At 35.6% G+C, this 19,637-nt stretch overlaps 1 protein-coding gene across 4 annotated transcripts in view; it reads right to left on the bottom strand.

Annotated features, from left to right (window-relative positions):
- PTEN (phosphatase and tensin homolog) overlaps positions 1 to 19,637 on the bottom strand; it is a 91,349-nt gene that overhangs the window by 45,251 nt on the left and 26,461 nt on the right. For 3 of the 4 annotated variants that reach the window (XR_009352629.1, XM_059170265.1, XM_059170267.1), the window contains exon 2: positions 19,391 to 19,475. Coding sequence is in view for 3 of the 4 variants with exons in the window: in XM_059170265.1 (XP_059026248.1) it covers positions 19,391 to 19,475 (85 nt within the window). In the remaining variant the exon portion in view is untranslated. Of the gene's footprint in view, positions 1 to 19,390; positions 19,494 to 19,637 lie in introns of those variants that run through there. The other variant, XM_059170266.1, reaches the window with a different exon arrangement.

The raw sequence follows: 19,637 nt of genomic DNA, 5'->3' as shown, positions 1-19,637 counted from the left end.
TTAGAATTGAGGAACATGCCCGAAGACAAAGGACAAACCTGAAAGAAGCCTGCCTTAACAAAGAAAACCAAGCCTAACCATACCAGAAGAAACGCCTGCCAAAATGAAACTCAACACCCTTAAAGAAAGTAACAATCCAGATTCCCTACAACATTACCTTTCACAACATACAACATATCAATCACGACATTAAACAATTAAAATTTATTAGACATGCAAAGCAGAAAAATAAGACCCATGACCAAGAGAAAAAAGCAGTCAATAGAAACTAATTCCAAGATGAACCAGGTGTTGGAATTAGCAGATATGGACTTCAAACAGCTAATACATACATGAATACAAAGGAAGATAACTACAATAAGTGAAAGAATGAAAACTCTCAACAAAGAAACAGAAACTATAAAAGACAGAAATTCTAGGCCTCAAAAGTTCAGTATCTGGAAAGAAAAGTCTACTCTTAAAAGAAGACTGGAGACTGCAGAAGAAAGCTGTGGCAGACTGCATTTTTCAAGAAGGACTGCATCATCCATCTCACATAGCTCTCCTTTCAACCTAACTTTAACACTTCTTCCATCAACTGGTAAAGTCTATTGTTCCTCCCCCTAAAACTTGGGCACACCCTTGTAACAACCTGAATCAAGAGAATATAGCAGAAGTGGTATTATGTGATTCCTAAGACTAGATAATAAAAATGTCAAGCACTTCCACCTTGGACTCTGGATTTTCACTCTTGGCACGAAGTTAACACTATATGATGAAGCATGAACTAACCCACGTGGAGAGACCACTTGGAAAGGCCAAGTAGAGGGGTGCTGGCCAATAGCCAGGCTGAAGATCCAGATAACAGCCAGTATTTACCAGACATGTGAGTGAAAACACCTGATTTGGCCACAATTTGCCAACTCATTTCTAGTTAGGGAGTCCCAGACTCCAGATATTTTGGAGCTAAAACAAGCCATTCCACCATGCCTATTCTGAATTCCTAACTCACTGAATTTGCACTTGCAGATAAAGTAAGTAAATGCTTTAAAGCTGTAGAGGCAGCTTGATATGCAAAAATATTAGCTGGAACACAAAAATATGAATCTGACAACAAATTAGTAGTAATTATCTAATCTGAAGAACAGAAACAAGAAATTGAAAAAATGAACAGCTCGTCAGTGACCTGTGTAACAATACAAAGTAGTTTATCACCTGTATTACTGGAGTCCCAGAAGGACAGGTGAAAGACAATGGGACTTGAGTGGCTCAATGGGTTAAGCATCCAACTCTTGGTTTCACTTCAGGTCATGATCTCAGGGTCCTGAGATAAAGCCCCACTTCGGGCTCTGCACTCAATGCAGAGTCTGTCTGAAGATTCTCTCTCCTTCTCCCTTTGCCTCTTCCCCCATGCTCTCTCTCAAATAAATAAATAAATCTTAAAAAAAAGATAAAAAAAACTAGAGAAAATTTGTTGCCATCAGACCTGCCCCTCAGGCTGAAGGGAATAATGGGAATAAAGGTAAAAGAACATTTTTTCCTTCCCTTTCTCTGAAACACAAGTGTATAAAGCAAATAAAGTAACACTGTATTCTGGGATGTAATACATAGGTAGACATAAATTCTTCTTTTATAAGGTTCTTACATTTAATGCTCACAATATCAACTCTAAGAGGACTAAAATAAACTAAAAAGTGTGTTTTCTAATCCTTATTGCACAACCTCTAAAATTAGATAGATCTATATATATAGCTATAAAGTCAACAGAATTAAAATGGAATACCTAAAATTATTCCATTAATCCCAAAGAGTACAGGAAAAGAGGAATGAAAGAGAATAAGAATGAATGAATGAACAAAGGAGTATTGAACAACTAAACACAAACAGAAAAATGGTAAACAAAACATTTCAATAATTATACTAAATGTAAATTGACTAAATACACCAATTAAGAAAGTCAGTGATTATAAAGCAACTTTAAATTTGATCTTACAGTATTTTTTTATGAAATATAGTCTATGTAGGTTTACATATACTTGCTATATAAACTGGAGCACTCTACAGGCAAAATAAAACACAATGTTCAATTGTGAGGAATGCAAGATTACATTAAACAAATGCAAAACTCAATCTAGCTGCTCTACACACTTATACCAAATTAATAAACTTGTTCCAATAAAGGTAGGGGGGAGGAATCTGGGTTACAAGATAAACTTTCTTTATAGGCCTCAGAAATTCTGTTACTACTCTGGTGAAGTTACTATGACAGTCCAGGGTCTGATCCTCTACCTTCTGTGTAAGATGTAATCCTATCAGTATAGTGAATGGTAGTGAATGGTACTTTCGTTCAGAAACAAATTCAAACTCATGTCATATGACTGATACATAAATATCATAAAGACCATAACAGCAATATATTAATTTCCTTGAAAAGTCCAACTGACACAGGAATTATCCACATCTTTATGACAATTCAATATATTTCCATAAGGAGACCCACCAAAAATTGAAAGTATAGTGCTGCTGAATAAATGTGGAATCAAAGAAAAGAAGATAGTTAAAGCAACTTCTAACAAATACATTTTGATGTCTCCATCTTTACAATAGGAATTGTCTTGCCAAAAATATCTGAGGTTCATTGGCTAAAGCCTGGCCATGCTTTTTCCATGTTTCAACAGCTAACTGATCAATCCACCCACTGGAAGGGCTTTATGTAGACTAAATCTATTATAGACAATTAAATTCAAGCTTTATTGGAAAGCCTGAGTCATTCTCTTTCTTGAAAGTGAACTGGTATATCTGCTTGTCAATATACACTGCTAGTAAAGTTTATATTATTAGAGTATTTGATCACTTTTAAATGCTTGGAGAATTGATAAAAATTCATCTTACAAATATTTATTGAGTACCTCCTCTGTGACAACTACTACTGTATTTACAGGGTAGCACTGACAACCACAATCATAATAACAAATGCTCCTAGAAGTCTGGGAGAAACCCAGAAGCAAATCCTTTTTAAAGATATCCCATTCAGAAAATACTACTCCAAAAATAGGTAAAAAAGAAAAATTCATATCTGAAAAGAAAAAAAATAACTACTTATTTGCTACATTTTTCTGTAGCTAACTCATTATTTGGCACCCTATTTAGTTCTGCTGCATTCATGTTAAATTAAAATTTGCTCATACGGTGCCTGGGTGGCTCCGCAGGTTAAGCTAAGCCTCTGCCTTCAGGCCAGGTCATGATCTCAGGGTCCTGGGATTGAGCCCTGCATCGGGCTCTCTGCTCAGCGGGGATCCTGCTTCCCCCTCTCTCTGACTGCTGCTCTGCCTGCTTGTGATATCTCTCTCTCTCTCTCTCTCTCTCAAATAAATAAATAAATAAAATCTTTTTTAAAAATTAAAATTTGCTCTTAGAACTCTAATATACCTGCAGCTGCCATTGCTACTACTAAAACATGAAATTGGGTTGTTGTTTTTCTTTTTAATATGTAAGTCATCTCTGCCCTAATCCCATTAACACAGGCAAGCTCCAAACACTCTTTTCTCCTACTCATTTTTAGGTTGTCAAACTTAAGATCAGTTATACATCCAATACAAGTAAAGTATCCTGTTAAAAATGCAATCTTAACACTTGCCTGCACTGTACTGCCTTCTCCTCTATTACTTCAAGTTAAACACAAAAGCAAAACTACAAGTTTTATATTAAAGTCTGATCAAAGACAAGGATCCCCAGTAGGAAAGAAAATCTATTCTCTCAAAAGAGGAATAGAACTAGAGGAAAAAGAAACAGCTATCAGTGAAAAAATTCAGAAAGCTATTACTATGAACTAAAAGCTGCCAAGCACTTCTCCAAAGAAGTTGTAACATTTTGCACTTTTACCAACATGGATTAGAGTTCCAATTACTATATATCCTTGCCAACGCATTATTTCCCCTTGAAGTTTTAGCTATCCCAGTAAAATTTGAAACAGGGCCTCGTTATCTTTTAATTTCCATTTCTCCAATGATTTATTTTGAATATATTTTAATATATTTACTTATCATTTAAGTATTTTCTTTTGTAAAGTTTCTGTTCAAAATTTTTTTTTGTCTTTTCTTTATGGGGTTGTCTTCTTATGAATTTTTTAAAATCATCTTTATATTGCATTGAGTTCAAGTCCTTTGGATATATGCATTGTGAGTACTTCTTCCAAATTTGCTGTTTTTGTTTTTTAATTTTACTAATGGTGTCTGTCAAACAACAGAAGTTTTTAATGCTGATCAAGTCCAGCTTGTGAATTTTTTCTTACCCGGTTAACTTCTTATGTACTAAGAAATCTCTGACTCGGGACGCCTGGGTGGCTCAGTTGGTTAAGCAGCTGCCTTCGGCTCAGGTCATGATCCCAGTGTCCTGGGATCGAGTCCCACATCAGGCTCCGTGCTCGGCGGGGAGCCTGCTTCTCCCTCTGCCCCTGCCTGCCATTCTGTCTGCCTGTGCTCGCTCTCTCTCCTCTCTCTCTCTGATAAATAAATAAAATCTTAAAAAAAAAAAAAATCTCTGACTAAACCAAAGGTCACAAAGATTTTCTTCTCTGTTTTTATCTATTCGTTTTTATAGTTTTACATGTTACTTTTATACTTCTATCTACAATATCCATTGGTATGTAATATGAGATTTTTTTGTATTATCAGAAGTAATTGTCTTCATACTGATATTCCGTTGTTCCAACACCATTTGTTAATATGAGTATCCTGTCCCCAGTGAATTCTCTATCATCTTTTCTAACAACCTATGTCTGAGTTTTCCTGTAATCTCTCTTCTGTTCCATTAACCTAAATATATATACCTTTTTTTCTTTCGGTAATTATATCATACGACCCAGCAATTCTTTTCATGGACATTTAACCAAAAGACATAAAAATATATGTCCACAAAAGTCTTGGCCATGAATGCTCACAGCAGCTTTGTTCATAATAGACCTAAATTTACAATAACCCAAATGCCCATCACAGGTGAGTGAATAAATAAATTATATCGTAACCATACGGTGGAATACTATTCAGCAATAAAAAGAAAAAAGTCATTACTGATATAAGCAACAGCCAAGGTAATTATGCAAAGACTAAGAAACCCAACCAAAAAAAGTACATACTCTATAACTGCATTTATATAAAATATTAACACAGTCAAAACTTAACTACAGTGAAGAATTAGAAACTGCCCAGAATCAAGGCTGGGGGACTGACTATAGGGAGACATGAAGAAAACTTTTATGGCACTAAAAATGTTCTAAATCGTGACTGTGGCGATGTTTACATGGATGTATATACATGTCAAAACTCCCTGAACTGTACACTTAAAGTGAATATACTTTACTGCAAATAAATTATACCTCAATAAAGTTGATTATGAAAGTAATCTGATTACAACTACCAACATGTAAAATGCAACCCACGTCAAAATATCTCAAATGTATTTTGCTTAATACCAGAGATAGAAATACAACAAGTATATTACCTTCAGGAATGAGAACTTTTTAGAATGAAAAGCAAAATGACATTCAGAAAAGCACTGTCCAGGGTGCCTGGGTGGATCAGTCATTAAGCATCTGCCTTGGGCTCAGGTCATGATCCCAGGGTCCTGGAACTGAGAGCCCTGCATCAGACTCCCTGCTCAGCAGGAAGCCTGCTTCTCCCTCTCCCACTCCCCCTGCTTGTGTTCCCTCTCTTGCTGTGTCTTTCAATAAATAAATAATTCTTTAAAAAAAAAAAAAAAAAAAGCACTGCCCTATAGAACTTTCCTCAGTGATGAAAATGTTCTGTATCTATGCTGTCCAGCACAGAAGCCAATAACCACATGTAGCTATTGAAAACTAATGCAAATGAACATTAATGAGTAAATTTACCTTAACTAATTTAAACATAAATAGCTACATGTGGCTAATAGCTAACATATTGGACAGCACAGGTCTAAAACACAGAGATCTTTGAAAAAACACAACAGACCACAATACATATGCTTAGGAAGGTAGTGGAAATGGGTACATTCTTGGAATAGAGCATAAAATTAAAAGAGGAAAGTTACAGTAATTACTGGGACTTTACAACTGTCAAAATACCTATTGACAAAGTATTATTTTCTTTTTAATATTTTATTTATTTATTTGACAGACAGAGATCACAAGTAGGCAGAGAGGCAGACAGAGAGAGAGAGAGAGGAGGAAGCAGGCTCCCCGCTGACCAGAGAGCCCAATGCGGGACTCGATCACAAAACCCTGAGATCATGATCTGAGCTGAAGGCAGAGGCCTAACCCACTGAGCCACCCAGGCGCCCATGAAAAAGTATTTTCAACCATACGCAGTTTTCTAACAAATTCCTGGTATGTTTGATTAATTTTATTAGTAGATTAATACAATAAAGAAGAAAACTAAAATTCTGGATGTATTTCTAACCTAGAATGAGGAACAAGTTTCAGTGGAAATGCCAGGAAACAGGGAGAAAGTGTTCATATAATTTTAGAGTTCACGTCAGACAAGGAAGGAAATACTGGCATAGTTAGATATGATACAGATCAGTAAAATGGATTTCAAAAGCTTCATTTAAATAACAGGCTATGAATTCATAACTCAAAATCCAAAAGGAAAGATTACAGAGAGACTAATTTAAAAACTAAAATTCTGTATAAACAATCACAAGCGATACTAGTTTAAAAAAGGCAAATGAACAGAAATTATCTTAGAAAACCAATCAATACAGTTGCAGAGAATTCACTCACAATGTTCAGATTTAAAAGGTTACAACCGGGGGGGGGGGGGGGAAGGGGAAGGGGAAATAATCCTAGTGGAAAAAAGGGAAATAATCCTAGATGAATACAAAAGAGCATACATAAAGGAACATAAGAATAGTAAAGAAAAAAGAAAAGGCTTGAAATGAGGAAAATGTCTGGATCCAAAAAGAACATTAAATAAGGTAGAACTGCACAGGCTAGAGAGTCGTATGACACTAGAGCCAGAGGATAAGCAGAACTCAAGAAAGAAAGAAAGAAAGAAAGAAAGAAAGAAAGAGGAAAGGAAAGGAAAGGAAAGGAAAGGAAAGGAAAGGAAAGGAAAGGAAAGGAAAGGAAAGGAAAGGAAAGGAAAGGAAAGGAAAGAGAAAAGGCAAGGCTAGGCTTAGGAGCCACTAAATTCCCTTTCACTTCTATTGTCTCTGTCCAAGAGAAGGTTTGCTCTGATTCAGTAACTCAAGAGTGGTGGATGCATGACATTTTTCTGGATTAAAATTGTTTCAATTTGCTATTTAAGCAAGGTTATTTCTTAAAGAATATTCTTGAACAAACAACTGTTAACAAAATCTTTGACATTCCATGATTAGACATATTAGTAAAGCATACAGTTAGCAATCAATAATTTGAAACAGAGATAATCCATCAAGCTCTCTGTAACAGCTTCACCTGAATCTCGCAGTCATAAAATTCAAAAGACCAGCAAGGCAGGGCATTATAAAATTGTCTTAAGAAAGAATACCACTAACTTCCTTAATTTTTGAAGCATTCATAAAAATCATTAAGAAAAAAAAAATTTAAATATGCTGAAGATAGGGTCAGTCAGTATACATGTACAAACCAAAAGGAAAAAAATATGACCAATAAAGATCACAAAGTCGCTTAATCTCACAATTAAAGAAATGCAATAAAACTCAAATTACCCAACAAATTACAAAAAGTTTAAGTTTGATAATATTGTTTGCCAAGACTGAAGGGGGAAAGATGCTGTCATACATGTTGGTGAGAATAAATTCCACTGTGGAGAAGAGAAAAACTCCACTGTTCCACTGCTAAGGATCTACCTTCAATAAATACCTGTTAAAGGACACCAAGGTATGTGTGTGAAAATGTTTATTAGAGTACTGTTTTCAATAGTGACAAACAAGAAATAACCTAATATGGATTGGAGGGGACTGTTTATTATGGAATGATCATAAAATGGAATAAAAGCCAATAACAAAATCAGTTCCATCTCCATGTCAGTATGGAAAATTCCTAAGTATGGTAAAAATGCAGAAGAGTAGGCACTATGTTCCCAACTATTTTTCTTAAAAAGTGGATGTAAGAAGAAAACAGTTTCTTAAAGAATACCTGAAAGTTTTAATTGTAGGTATCTTTGGGAAGAGAGTCTGAGGATAGGACGTGTGAAGTAAGAGAAATTTATAGGAGGTATTAGTACTCTTTAGGCTGTTCAGCATCCACAACCATTCTAATTTGGAGAGAATTTCAAGAGGGGAGAAGCAAATATTTCCTTCCTTATCTTCCTCATAATGGGTGCAAGTCTAACACCAATTAGGTCCTCCTACTCTGGACACTGAATCCTAGGTGGTGATAGCAAGAGGCAAAGGAGTCAGATCACTGAAAGAAAGCTCCAGAAGTGCTGAAAGCTTATAAGCACAGTCACCAACATGCAGTCAAGGCAGCAGTACCTGGGATAGCAAGTTTTCAAGCAGCCATGTCCTAAGCAGAGACTGCCTTATTGTAACCTCTTGACCATGCCTTGCTTTGAGGGAAGCAATGCATGGTCTTTTGCTTCTGCAAAATTTCTAAGCCTGATTCTCTACCTATGAGCTATCTAATATTTTTCAAATAATTCTTTCTGCTTAATTAGAGCTACTTTCTGTCATGTGCAACCCAGAACTCTGACTCTGTTCTTTTATTTATTATCCTATAGCTGTTCTGTTATTTTTTTTTTTTTTTTTGCTTTTGTTTGTTTTTTTGTTTTGGGGGTTTTTTTTTTTGACTAAGGGTTGGTAAAATACTTTTTGTACTCCCTTTAATAATGTGAACTATACAATTTCTTATCTAGCACTTTGCGCAACAGTGAGACTGGCAGGAGAATAAACAATCTATTTAAGAGAAAATATCACAGCATTTTTAAAAAGGGGGGAGGGTAAGTTCTCTCAAAGAACTTGAATATTACTTAGGAAAACATTCACCATGGCTGCTCCTCCCACTTCCTCCTCTCCTCCCAAGGATTTCATGCCCACAATTGGCTCACTGCCTTATAAATTTGATACAATGGAAAAGCGGAAAAAAGCAAGAAAACAGCACTTTCCAAAGGGAAATGGGAAAATTTAACTACAGATAACTTGGAAAGTAGACTAAAAACTTAAGAGCAGAGAGGTAATACCCTCAAAATGTGGAATAGAGTACAATCTAAGACACACTATACCTTACTTCAAATAATTTCAATATATAATAATCTGAATTCATTAAAGACAGCTGTGAGAATACAGAGTCTTTAGTTTTTAGAAGTCTTTTCTTTCCTCAATTCCTATGAACTCCTATGAGCTGCCAAAGTGCATTTTAAAATTATTTTTGTCAAAGGAATACATAAACACGTATTCCAAAAGATATAAAAAAAACTTGTAATAAGAAATTAGTTGAGGGAAGATGGCAAAGTAGGAGTCACCAGGAATCCATCTCCCCACCTAAACAATAATTGTACTGGCATAATCGGACTAGTTTAACTATTTTGGAATCCTGGAGTCTATTCAAAAGCTTGCAGCTTCTAGGGAAAGGCTTAGACAGTAAATCACAGTTAATTTCAGTCAATTTCAACTCTCACTATGGTAGCTGCTACCCACCCCAGTGCCCACCCCCTCACCTAGCAACAGGAAGCCATGCACATATGCCTAGCACAGCCTACACCAGCTTATGGGACCTTGTCCTCCAAATATCAGAGATCTGTGTTCTGATCATTGGCTACTGCTTCTGATTACACACCTGCACACACAGAAGCAGGCCACCACTGCTGAAATCCCCACTGATGGAAAAGGCTTCCAGGGGACTTAAAGATCCAGAGCCCATTTTTTCCCTTCATTTCCCCCCTTTTTCCTCATTTAGGAGCCAGGCATTAAAGACTTGACATCCATTCTTGTGTGAATATAAGTTTGCAACTCTTGTGGGTAACTACCCAAAGGGATACAATTGCTTGATTTTATGGAGTATGTTTAGTTTTTTAAGAAACTACCAACTGTCTTCCAAGTGGCCATACCATTTTGCATGCTGTGGGTTTTTCATATATTGCCATATTGGATAGTACCAGAGTTTTTGTATGCTACATACTGGATGATTTCACCTATATGACAGTATAGAAAAGTCAGAAGTATGGAGACAGTAAAAAAAAATCAGCAGTTGCCAGCGGCTGGGCTGGGAGGAAAGGGACAAATAGGCAGACTGCAGACTACTGTTAGAGCAGTGAAACCACTAGGTGTGTTACTATGATGGCGGATACATGTCATTAAAATTTTTCCAAGCTCATACAACACACAACACCAAGAGTGAAGCCTAATGGAAATTATGGATTTTGTATGATAATGATGTCAGTACGGGTTCATCAATACAACAAATAAACCACTCTGGTAGAGGGCAAGGATAATGAAGGAGACCATATATGTGTGAGGGCAGGGGGCATACAGGAAAGTTCTGTACCTTCGAATTGAATGTAGCTGTGAATGTAAAATAGCTCCAAAAACTAAAGTCGATTTAAAAAGAAAAACTCCACACCCCATAGCTACCATGACATGCGATGGTAAAAGACAAAAATTGTCCTCTAAGGTCAATAACAAAACAGGAAGTCTGTTTTGCTACTTCTATCCAAAAAGGCAACCATATTAAAAAGGAAGAAATAAAATTATCTCTGTTTGCAGATGACATGTTCTATATGTTTTTACATGTACCTTAAAGATTCCACACCAAAAAAAAAAAAAAAAAAACATCAGAATAAACAAACTAAGCAAAGCAGCAGCATACAAAATTAATGTGCAAAAATCAGCTGTACTTCTATACACTGACAATGAACAATCCAAAAAGGAAAATTCCATCCATGATAAACACCAAAAAAGAGAATCTAGGAAAGAACTTAATTAAGGAGGTGATATACAGAGAAAACTATAAAACACTGTTGAAAAAAAAAATTAAAGACCTAAAAAATTGGAAAGACACCCCAATCTGATACTGTTAATATTTCAATATCATCCAACAAAATCTACAGATTAATATCATTCAAAAATCCCCAAAACTTTTTTTTTTTTTTTTTTTTTTTTTGCAGAACTAGAAAATAGCATTAAAATTCATATGGACTCTCAAAAACCCTCCATGGCCAAAAGACTCTTGAATCAGAGGAACAAAGATGTAAGACTCACAATTACTGATTTCAAAATCTACCATAAAGATACAAAGTGTTGTACTGGCATGAAGATAGACATGTATGCCAACTGACTACAATAGAGAACCCAGAAATAAACTCTTGTATATACGGTCAAAAATTCTGACAAGTGTGGAAAGACCATTCAATGGGGAAAGGATGGTCTTTTCAACAAATGGTGTTGGGAAAAGTGGATATCCACATGTAAAGCATTAAGTTAGACCCTTATCTTAAAACACAGTCAAAAATTACTTAAAATGGATTAATGATCTAAGCAAAAAAGACCAAACACTATAAAACTCTTAAAAGGAAATACAGAAGAAAAGCTTCATAATACCAGTTTAGCAATGATTTCTTGGATGCGTCACCAAAGGCAGACAACAAAAAATAGTTAAATTGTACTGTACTGCATCAAACTTTTAACTTTTGTTCATCAAGAACACTATCAACAAAGCAAGAGAATGGGAGAAAATATTTGCAAATCACATATCTGATAAGGGATTAATATCCAGAATATATGAAGAACTCCTAGAACTCAACAACAAAAACACAAACTGCTAAACATTTCTCCAAAAAGATAAACAAATGGGCAATAATCCCATGAAAAGATGTTCAACATCACTAATCATTATGTAAGTGCAAATTAAAACCACACTGAGGTTACCACCTTACCACCTTACAACTGCCAAACGTCTAGAGTCCAAAAGACAAGAAACAAGTATTGGTTAAGAATGTGGAAAAAAAGGAGCCCTTATGTACTGTTAGTGGGAATGTGAATTGGTGCAGCCACTATGGAAAACAGTACGGAGGTTCCTCAGGAAATTAAAAGTGGAACTGCCTTATGATCCAGTAATTCCACTAATAAGTATATATAACCAAAGAAAACAGAAACTTTAATTCAAAATGATACATATACCCCTATGTTTACTGCAGCATTATTTACAATGTCCAAATTATGAAAGCAGCCCAAGTGTCCAATGACAGATGAATAAAGAGATGATTGATACACAATGGACTATACCTCAGCCATTAAAAAGGAATGAAATTTTGCATTTGCAACATGGATGGATATAGAGTATTACCTTAAGCAAGGTAAGTCAGTCACAGAAAGACAAATACCATATGATTTCACTTATATGTAGAATCTGAAAAAAAAAATTTTTTAAACACAAACAAAAAGCAGAAACAGACCCTTAAATACAAAAGGGAGCAGGTATGGCTATGGACAAAATGGAAAAATGGGTGACGGGGAGCAGGAGATACAGGTTAGTTATGGAATGAATAAGTCATGGTGATGAAAGGGAATATAAGTCAGAGTATTCTATGGTGACAAATGGCAGTTATACTTGTTAGATTTTTCCAATCACTACATTATAAACTGAAACTAATATAACATATATGTTGACTATACTTCAATTAAAAGAAAAAGGATCATGCGGCAAAAAGATCATACACAAAATCAGAGTCCCCAAAACTGAAAATCATTGGTCATTTTTCTGGTTCCTCTGGAACTTGAGCTATATTGTCTAGACTCAAATTTAAAAGAGGAACAGAAGAGGAAAGAGATGGAAGGCCTCCTATTAGGTGAAATATAAGACTGAATCAACCAGATGCTTAAATAGGCCTTCCAAGAAGGGAGACCATAGACCTCAAATTTAGACTTTGTAAGTTGTTTCAAGATAATTACAGTCATTCTAAGTGTGTACGCTAGAAGTACTGATGTGTCCAGTGTGCACATTTTAAATACCTCTGTTTCTAAAACCTTCTTTTAGCATTTGTTCATTTTTTAAAACAGAGGGCCAGGGTACATGAGAGTGGCCAAGTGGCTAACACGAATTTCCTAGAGAGCTGGTTCCCAGCAAACAAAGCAATCATCAGCTATCATACTCCAGAAGTAAAGAATGGGAAAAATCTTAGAAAGAGTCTAGCTAAAATAAGGGTGCTTTATGCCCCGTCCTTTTCCTCTTGCTTTTGGGGAAGGGGCTTTGCAGGAGAGGTCAGTTACCAAGGCTCATAGAGAGAAGGAAGTTTCTCAGGTTTCTGCTTCTGTAGCTGACATGTGTGACTTCTTCAAGTTACAGATACCACTTCACACCCATTAGGATGGCTCTATTAAAAAAAAAAAAAAAAGTGGGGCGCCTGAGTGGTTCAGTGGGTTAAAGCCTCTGCCTTCGGCTCAGGTCATGATCCCAGGGTCCTGGGATCGAGGCTCATGTCAGGCTCTCTGCTCTGCAGGGGACCTGCTTCCTCCAATCTCTGCCTGCCTCTCTGCCTACTTGTGATCTCTGTCTGTCAAATAAATAAATAAAATCTTAAAAAAAAAGAATGAGGAAAAAAAAAAAGCTCAGAAAATACCAAGTGTTGACAAGGATGTAGTGAAACTGGAACATTTATTCTTGCTGCTGAGAATGAAAAATGATGCAGCTGCTGGGAGAAACAATATGGTAGTTCCTCAAAAAATTAAACACAGAATCACTATTTGACCCAGCCACTCCATTTCTGGGTATACAACCAAACGAACTGAAAGCAGCAAGATGCAGATACTGGTACACCCATGTTCATATCAGCATTATTTACAATAGTCAAAAGGCAGAAGCAACTCAAGTGTCCATCCATGGATGAATAAACAGAATGTGCTATATACATACAAGGTAAGAAAACATGGCCAATATAGGCCACAACATGAGTGCACCTTGAAGACATTATGCTAAACGAAGTCACATGCTATGCTAAGTCAGTCACAAAAAGGGAAAGATTGCATGACTCCACTTATATAAGGTGCCCAGAATAGTTACATACACAGACACAGAAAGTAGAACAGTGGTTGCCAAGAGCTCAGAGTAGAGAAAATGGGGGAGCTACTATTTAATGCATACAACATTTCAGTGTGGTAGAAGAAAAAAAAGTTTTAGGCTGTACAATATGAATGTACCTAAGGCCACTGAAGTATACACTCAGAAATGGTTAAAATGGTAAAGTTTAGTGGCACCTGGGTGGCTCAGTTGGTTAAACATCTGACTCTTCAGCTCAAGTTCTGATCTCAGGGATGTTAGATGGAGCACCGCATTAGTCTCTGGATTGGGCATGGAGCCTGCTTAAGACTCTTCCTCTCCCCTCTGCCCCCTCACTGACCCCTCGCTCAAAAAAAAAAAAGAAAAGAAAAAGAAAAATTTAAAACAAAATTTTAAAGCCCCTTTCTTTATTTTGATGGTTTATTCTCTTATTTTGTTAGGGCACATGGTCTAGGAATTTCCTAAGAAATGTTGCATGGTGGATATATTTTTTTTCTTGTTCTTGAAGATCTTTCTTTCCTCCTTTTGCACTTGACTAATGGTTTGACTGGATACAGAACTCTAGGCTGAATGCAGAACTTGTAAAGCGCTAGTCCTCCATCTTCCATCTTTAAATTAGATTCTTAGATTATGAGAAGTTAGATGACATATATATTCCTAATCCCTCCTAAATGATCCCAAAAGCTTTTGAGACATTCTCATTATTTCTGATATTCTTAAAGAAATTTTGTAATAACTGCCTGGTATTGGCCTGTTTTCATTCGTTGTGCTTGGCACTTTATAGCTTTTTTTCAACCTGGAAACTCAAATCCTAAATAAATTTTCTGGAATATGCCTATATAGGCATATTCTGGTGTACATATGTATGTGGTAAAACATTTCATCCTCTGATAGATATGGCTACTGAGACAATCAGCTTTGGAATCTCACAGACTAACGACCCTCAGCTCACTACTTACCCACTATGGCACTTGGGGAAATTAACTTCTTTTAAACCATATATGAAATGGGGACAGGTTAATTGTAGAGATTTTTAATAAAATGACAACATGTAAACAGCTTATACAACAGAAATAATGAAAAATAAGTGTTACCTATTATTAAAATCCTAAAAGCTAGATTGATACAGATACTATAAACACTGTCAAATCTATCAAGGATCTGCTATTTGTAAGGAAATAAAACTAACAAAAGAAGTGGGAGGCAGCCAATGGGTATAGGCTTTTCTTTTTGGGGTATTAAAAACGTTTGGGGACTTGAGAGAGGTGGTGGTTACAAAATACTGGAAAGGTACTAAATGTTAGTGAATTGTTCACTTTAAAATGATTGATCTTATGTTATATAATTTTTGCCACAATAAAGAGAAAAAAGGAAGCAGGAAAAAGAAAGGCAGTATAAAGGAGAAGTCAAAAGTTGTTGAAATGGAGAATGGAAACAATACTCTTTCCTCTAAATTAGTGTGACACTTTCCTCTATATGCTCTCTTTTTAATTCTTGGAACTGAACAGCCAATAATGATATTGTTGGGAAGACAAACAATTCCTTTTTTATCGGACATTAACACATAAATAAAAGGCTGATTGAGAGATCGACATATAATTAAGAGAAGATTATTTTAAATTTCTTTGGGAAGAATGTATAAAACAGAAAAGTTGGAGGATATATATACAAATACACACACAAACACACACGCGAACAAAAAAGCTGATAGTATAGAAGACAATGGATAAAGTCTTTTTTTTTTTAATCACTATGTATCAGAATGCTCAGCTCTAAGCCTTCTCTTATGACAAATATGGGAATCTAACCGCATCTAAAATCTTTCCAATAAAAGGGGAAGTAAATTACTTCCTACTGATTTCAGACTAGGGGGAAATATTGTTAGATGCATCTTTTTTCATTTTCAACACTTCCCAAATTGTGCTCCAAGAAACACTGTTTTAGAAAGATGTTATTTTAACACGGTACAAAAGAAATGAGAGAAGGGAGAATGAGGGGAAGAAAAAGGAAAAGGAAAGCAGCATATTCAAATTTCATTCTTGGGAGATTTGCAAGGCATAGTAGTGTATTAAAGGTTCTGCAGTAAGAAAGCCAGTTCACCTCTATTAAACCTACATTTGGCTGATTTATTAAGTACAGAACAGTTCTTAAGCTATGTCAGTTAAACACATAATGCATCATTTTGTTAAAGGCTGCTTAGATTTATACCAGATAACATATAAATTAGGGTAATTTCAATATTAGCCCAGGGGGATAAGATTACCACACATATCCAAGAATAATCAATTATCTGAATAAAACATTGTTTCAAATTACCAGCTGGTCAGAGCAAGAGCTTAATGGCAATAAAGGAGGGGAAGAGAAGGTAGGAATAAGAGGAAAAGAAGAAAAAACAATCTGGGAAGAGTTAGCTCTTCATCTTCCTTTGTTGAAATGTCCTTGTCCTGACATGTCAATTCTGATTATTAAGCCTAACATTTGCAGTTAAGATAGTAAAAAATTCCAACTTGGTTCACTTCTCCCCCACTTTCTATTTTTTTACATTAATTCCTAACCCTAGGAGGTAACCTCAAAAGGAGAAGTTAAATATTTGTTACTTGAGGGCACCTGGGTGGCTCAGTGGGTTAAGCCGCTGCCTTCGGCTCAGGTCATGATCTCAGGGTCCTGGGATCGAGTCCCGCATCCGGCTCTCTGCTCAGCAGGGAGCCTGCTTCCTCCTCTCTCTCTCTCTGCCTGCCTCTCTGCCTACTTGTAATCTCTCTCTGTCAAATAAATAAATAAAATCTTTAAAAAAAAAAATATTTGTTACTTGAGTACCTTAAGTATAAAATTTCATGTTGCCATAACAATCCATATCCCAAAACAGTTTAATACTGCATAATTTAAGCATAAAGGCATTTGCAATTTCAGTTTCTTTTACTCAGAGCAAAGATGTACAACACCAACAAAACCTGAACCTGGAACAATATTTCTTGTTTGGGGGAAAATCATAGAAAAAAACATGGATTTAGAGAAGTAAAAATTCAAATAGATAGGGCAAAGGAAAATCCAAATGGAAATACGTTTATGAGAAAACTTGTAAGAAGATAAAAAGACACGCTTTTCATTATCACTTTATCATCTTTGAACCAAAAAGAAATCACTACTGCTTATTACTACTATTTCCCATATTGTGGGAACCAATCAAGGAAATGAATCATTTAGGTATTAGAGACAGCCAATCCCTTAGAGAAGTTAATCCTCTTCTTGGAAATTATTTTACTTCATAGAGGAAAAGCTACAGCTACCTTCCTGGTGACTGTTCCTCCTTTTTCTCATAAAAGAAGTGGAGTGGAGTGAGCAAATGAAGCCAACGAAAGCCTCAATAGCCATATATATCCCCAGTCACAAAACTGGAGGGGAGCAGGAGGGCAAGACAAGCCAGGCATGCACGTCCTAGCTATTCTACTCAGCAGATCATTCTTCATCATTTACAGGCTACCACCCTTGCCAAAGGGTGACAAGATCATTTGGCTAAAGCAACTACTGGCTAAATAACAAACCATACACATAAATCTTTTTAAGGAATAACAGATTTGAAAAAGACAAAAGCTAGATAAAATAGATACATTAAAGTGGATAGAATAAACTTCAACTTTGGTCATTATTTCACAAATTAAATTTGTGAATCTTAATTCAGTGGCTTAAAGGCAGGAGTTGCAAAGTTGGAAGATGAAAGATCAAAGCACTGGTAGCACAGTATTTTCTTGGTGAGAGTATCAGTCTAAGGTCTGAAAATGAAATGTGCTGATCCAGAAACCGAACTTTATCAGTAACTTAAAGATGATCAATCAGCTTCAGTGACTTATTCACAGAAGAGAGCAAAGGGAGCAAGCACCCCAGGTAAACCCACCACAAGGAGGCCCTTACAGTGACCCAAAAACCTGTCCTCTATCCATAGTATTCATACTCTTTTTCCACATGAGTACTAATCTGATCTGGTTAAGTAGTACTTGGTTGAATACAGAATTATATAGTAGTAATATAAAACAGATCAACCTGCAAGGTATTTCATCTAGGTCCTAAGGGGGCTTAATAAACACTCCTGCACTTCAGGAGATGCACTGCTCATTTTCCAGATTCTCCATCTCTCTCGATGCAAAATTTACACCCGTCATTCTGTTTTCCATCACCCACTGTGTTTTCTGTAGATGTGTATTATCACTGACTAAGCCATATCAGGCTATTGCTCTCGTGGATCTGATATTATGCATCCTTCCAACTGTGTCCTGCCCAACCATGAGAAGACACATTTATTTCCCTATTTTCAAATTCTTAAACAGTACTTCTGACAGCCCCATGTACCTCTAACTGTAATAAAACTACGAAAAAGTAGTCTGCTTTTGCTGTACTTTTTGTAGATACTGATACTGATTTTAAAATTCTGAACAATTTAAACACAACAACAGTCCAACTGGACACAACTCAATACTGCAAAATGTAAATATATACATTGGTTCAAAGCAAATTGTTAAAAATTAACCACTTAACAAAACAACTTATGGCTAGCTCATAATAAGGACACAGACAATTCATATACTCAATTATATAAGGATTCTACATTTGCATAATGCTTTACAAAGTGCTCTCCCATTCAAGATAACATTAATTCTAATCAAATATTTAAATTGAAAGTCTCCAAGAAAGAGATTTCTCTAAGAAGATAAACAAAATAATCCAAAATTTTAAACTTTAAAAGCCATTAAATTTTCTGATGTTTCATACATATATATTTTTGCTTTGAAATGAGAAAATATATTAAGACTACAACAGAAACAAATTCCTTCTCTCATAAAATATATCACATACTCTTAGGTTATACATGTGTTAAAATTATTTAAATCAGTCTTGAGAAATACGGTTTCAAGCTGGATAATAATTACACTTAAAAAATCATGCAAGAGACAAAGTCAGGCCTTGGTTTCCCCAGCAATTCCTGTCCAGATCCTCTGTACCAAATTACTTCTTCAAATGCTTAGTATACTTACACTCCATTATAAACTGTTCTATGTAAAAACTACATGGTATCAGTTATCTCTACCTTAGAATGAATAAATTTAAGTGACTGAATACACTCAAGGATTAAATCTAATCGCCAATTGTGAAACAAAAGACAAAAACCATAGTGTAACTGAATCCAGGACTTAAATTGGTAAGAAGCCTTAAAAGGAATCCAGGAAATCCTATTACATACACCTAACCATGTCAAAGGTTAGTTCTTATCAAATGAGCTGTATCCCATTGAGGTCCATTAAACAAACAAAAAGCAGTGACAGAGCACCAACATAATAAAAAGAGTTCACATCACAAAGCACATCATTTTCTAAGACTTAGAAATCTTCTCTAAATGAAAATATAGCATGAATACATCAATATTTGCAACAGAAAATTAAGAGTTCTTACCTTACTACATCATCAATATTGTTCCTGTATACGCCTTCAAGTCTTTCTGCGGGAAACCCCATAGCAATAATGTTGGGATAAATATCTGAGTACTTAAGTTAAGGAAACATCTGAAATATACAACAATGCAAACTACATGTACTTGTTGTAAAACATTAGCTGATTATAAAAATCACTATACCTATGCTAGTAAAAGGATGTCAAATGTATTTATCTATAAACCATCATGTGTAATTAAGAAACACAG

Source organism: Mustela lutreola, chromosome 4, assembly GCF_030435805.1.
Source record: "Mustela lutreola isolate mMusLut2 chromosome 4, mMusLut2.pri, whole genome shotgun sequence".
NCBI classification, from domain to species: Eukaryota; Metazoa; Chordata; class Mammalia; order Carnivora; family Mustelidae; genus Mustela; species Mustela lutreola.
This window is presented reverse-complemented; position numbering and strand designations above follow the sequence as displayed.